This window comes from Acanthisitta chloris, unplaced genomic scaffold (assembly GCF_000695815.1).
Source record: "Acanthisitta chloris isolate BGI_N310 unplaced genomic scaffold, ASM69581v1 scaffold26370, whole genome shotgun sequence".
In the NCBI taxonomy this organism is placed as follows: Eukaryota; Metazoa; Chordata; class Aves; order Passeriformes; family Acanthisittidae; genus Acanthisitta; species Acanthisitta chloris.
Window position 1 is genome coordinate 11,356 of NW_008650301.1, and position 2,900 is coordinate 14,255.

At 42.8% G+C, this 2,900-nt stretch overlaps 1 protein-coding gene across 1 annotated transcript in view; it reads left to right on the forward strand.

Moving 5' to 3' along the window:
* Positions 1-1,098: 1,098 nt before the first annotated feature.
* Positions 1,099-2,900, forward strand: part of LOC103811595 (putative ubiquitin carboxyl-terminal hydrolase 50) — a 4,559-nt gene continuing 2,757 nt past the window's right edge. Inside the window, exons 1-4 of the mRNA XM_009084584.1 lie at positions 1,099-1,173; positions 1,296-1,495; positions 1,907-2,102; positions 2,686-2,880. Coding sequence (XP_009082832.1) covers positions 1,099-1,173; positions 1,296-1,495; positions 1,907-2,102; positions 2,686-2,880 — 666 coding nt within the window. The remainder of the gene's footprint in view (positions 1,174-1,295; positions 1,496-1,906; positions 2,103-2,685; positions 2,881-2,900) is intronic.

Sequence of the window (2,900 nt, forward strand, 5' to 3'; positions counted from 1 at the left end):
TGATTCAGATTCTACAACAAGTAGGAATAAGCATATTTGGTTCCATTTCCAAAAATGTAGAACAGATTTTGAGTAGGTGTGTGTGTGTTGCTTTTGCATCTCAGTTTGCAGAAACACAGTTTGGGAGATGAATACCAGTGTCAGCTGTGTCCCAAGAGGACTAGGAGACATCCTTTGCTTGAAGTTTAACAAGTAAGATAATGAGGTTTTATTTTAAAATGGCTTCCTAGGCCTCTTCTGTGGATACTTGTTACTACCCAGATTGTATGGTAAGGAGGGAAAACCTGCTGCCCTTCAGGTGTGTGTGATATTTTGAGGTAGGTCCATCTTTCTATGGTTAACACCCTCAATCCTCACTGCCTTTCCACGAGAGCATGGCAGTAAGAAACTCCAACACAAGTCCAAGCAAACATGGATAAAGGTGGGCCAGGCTGAAGCTCAGGGCTCAGTGGAATGGGTGGGTGCCTCTCTCTTCTCAAGGTTTTCTGTTCTGTGACACACAGGAAGGAGATGGAGGCAGGTTGGGCCAGGCACATTCCACTGCCTAGCAACCAGAGTAACTCAGTGACATCACAAAGTGAATGGGGATGGAACACATGGGAATCTTCTCTTCTTGTTTCACAGACACTGCTGCTGTTTCAGAGTTATCTGCCCTGCCTGAGGGTAGAAAATCAGTCTAAAAACTCAGGAACACCATCATTGGTGAGCATGTCTGGGTGGTGTAGTGTCTATGTTCAGTCTCTCTGCTGACTGGGGATGGGGACAGTCTGGACCAGGACATACACGTGCAGTAAGAAAATTAACCTACTATTAATTTGCTACTGAATTCATTCTTCACATGAATTAAGTAACATTTTATAGTAAATATCTAAAGAATAACCTGTTCATAGTAGCATCTGGACTTCAACCTATAGTCTTAGTAAGTAAGTAAGTACCATGCCCCCAAGGAAATGAAATCTATGCATTCTTTAGGGAGAAATGCTTGAGATAGCTCTTTATAAGTGGTTATATCTTTTGAGTAATTGTGTATGGAATTAAAGACTGAATGGAATTTTAGCAATAGTTCTAAAACCTCAGGTATTTAAATAACATCTCATAATGACGTATCTCACTGTAGGGAAGAGGTTACTATGGAAGATGGAAAGACTTCACCGCTGTATTAGCATGACGAAAGTAAGTGAATATCATTTATAAAGAAGACCCTGAAACAGCAGGAAACACCTCCTGAGGGCAGTATACTACAAAAAGCACTGTAGCATTTTAGATGTCCACTTTTGTGATGCTTTACCCAGTAGGTGGAAAGATGGCTTGGAAATAAACTGAGGCATTGCTGCAAGAAAGAGATGGAGAAGACAAACATGCATCACCCTGGGCTCACTGGGCTGCAGAATCTGAGTAACACCTGCTACATGAACGCGGTTCTGCAGTGCCTCAGCAGTCTGCCACCCTTCATGGAGCTCTTCCTCTCAGGGAAGGGCAGCACAGCTCTACAAAAGTAAGTTGATTTGTTCACAATACTCAGATTTTTTTCTGCTCGGCGTTGCCATTTTCCTTCCAAACCATACACGTTGCCATGGACACAGCCACTTACCAGCCTCCCCCCAGCAGGTACAGTCAGACTGGACACAAATTGGTTTCCTTCTTTGAGGCTCTAGGCCGTTTCCTTGCTGAGTATATTCAGCATTATACTTTTTTGTCATTTTGATGGTTATGCACATTACTGTCACTGCTGCCTCAGTGACAATTCCTACCACTTTCTGGGATCTGCCCTCAAACCAGATGGGACAGAATCTTAGCTGTACTGTGCCTGCATATGTTTTCTAAGTTTCTTCATTGTGCTCCCATTTGAAGGTAGAGACACGATTTTTTCGTACTTTATCTGTAATTTATGTATATTTTTTCCTAGGGGGAATGATGAGTTTGCAACAGTCTTTGGCCACTTGATGTCTGAGATGCGACTTGGAAAGCGTGACATGATTTCCCCGGAGGCTTTTCACTCGGTCTTTGTGAGGCGACACCCAAGTTTTTGCACGAGTACTCAGCATGATGCACAGGAGTTTCTGATCTGTGTGCTGGATGAGCTCCACAAGGATTTCAAGGAGGTAAGAGCCCAGCTGTGGTGTTTTGGAGATAAGCTGTTTCCTCTGTATTTCACCATGCAGCATTCTGTGTAATAATTGGCTGTCCCCCTCTTCTGAACTCCATGATGGGGCTGCTAAAAATTGTCCTTTTCTACCTTTGTTTCACATCCATAGATTTGTGTATTGTCTCATGTGACATCAAATTGCAGCCCCTGTATAAATGACAATGCTGTCTGTAGCTTCATTGTCCTAAACTCTCCCTCTCCTTGCTCCTTCCACACTTTATTGTTCCTCTACTTTCTCATCTGCCTGAAATCTTCATGTCTGCCATGCCCCTGGCTGGTCTTTCTCCTCTTCAGATCCACTGATAAAGAGCTTCTGGAGCAATTAAGTCATGTCAAATGTCTAGATTATTATATTTTAATTTCTGTCAGAAAAGAAATTAAGCTTACTTAACATGTATGAAGTATCAAGTAAAGTAATAGCATTTTAGAGCCAAGTTGTGTGGCAAAACTATTAACCCACCCAGGCTGTGGGCAGCAACCATTAAAACCCAGTGGAGGCACTTCTCAAACAGTTGCTTATCTGTATTTTGTTAACATAGTCAAGCCAAAGAAGAAACAAAACGGGTGCAGAAGCAAGAGGGAATGTCAGTGACACATCTATTATAACAGACTTATTTGAGGGACAGCTCAGTTACAATATCACATGTCTGAGATGCAAGACCACCACTGCCAGACCTGAGAGCTTCACCGTCCTTTCCCTGCCCATCCCTTCTAGGACAAAGTGTTCTCTGCAGGTATGACTGCCAATACATTC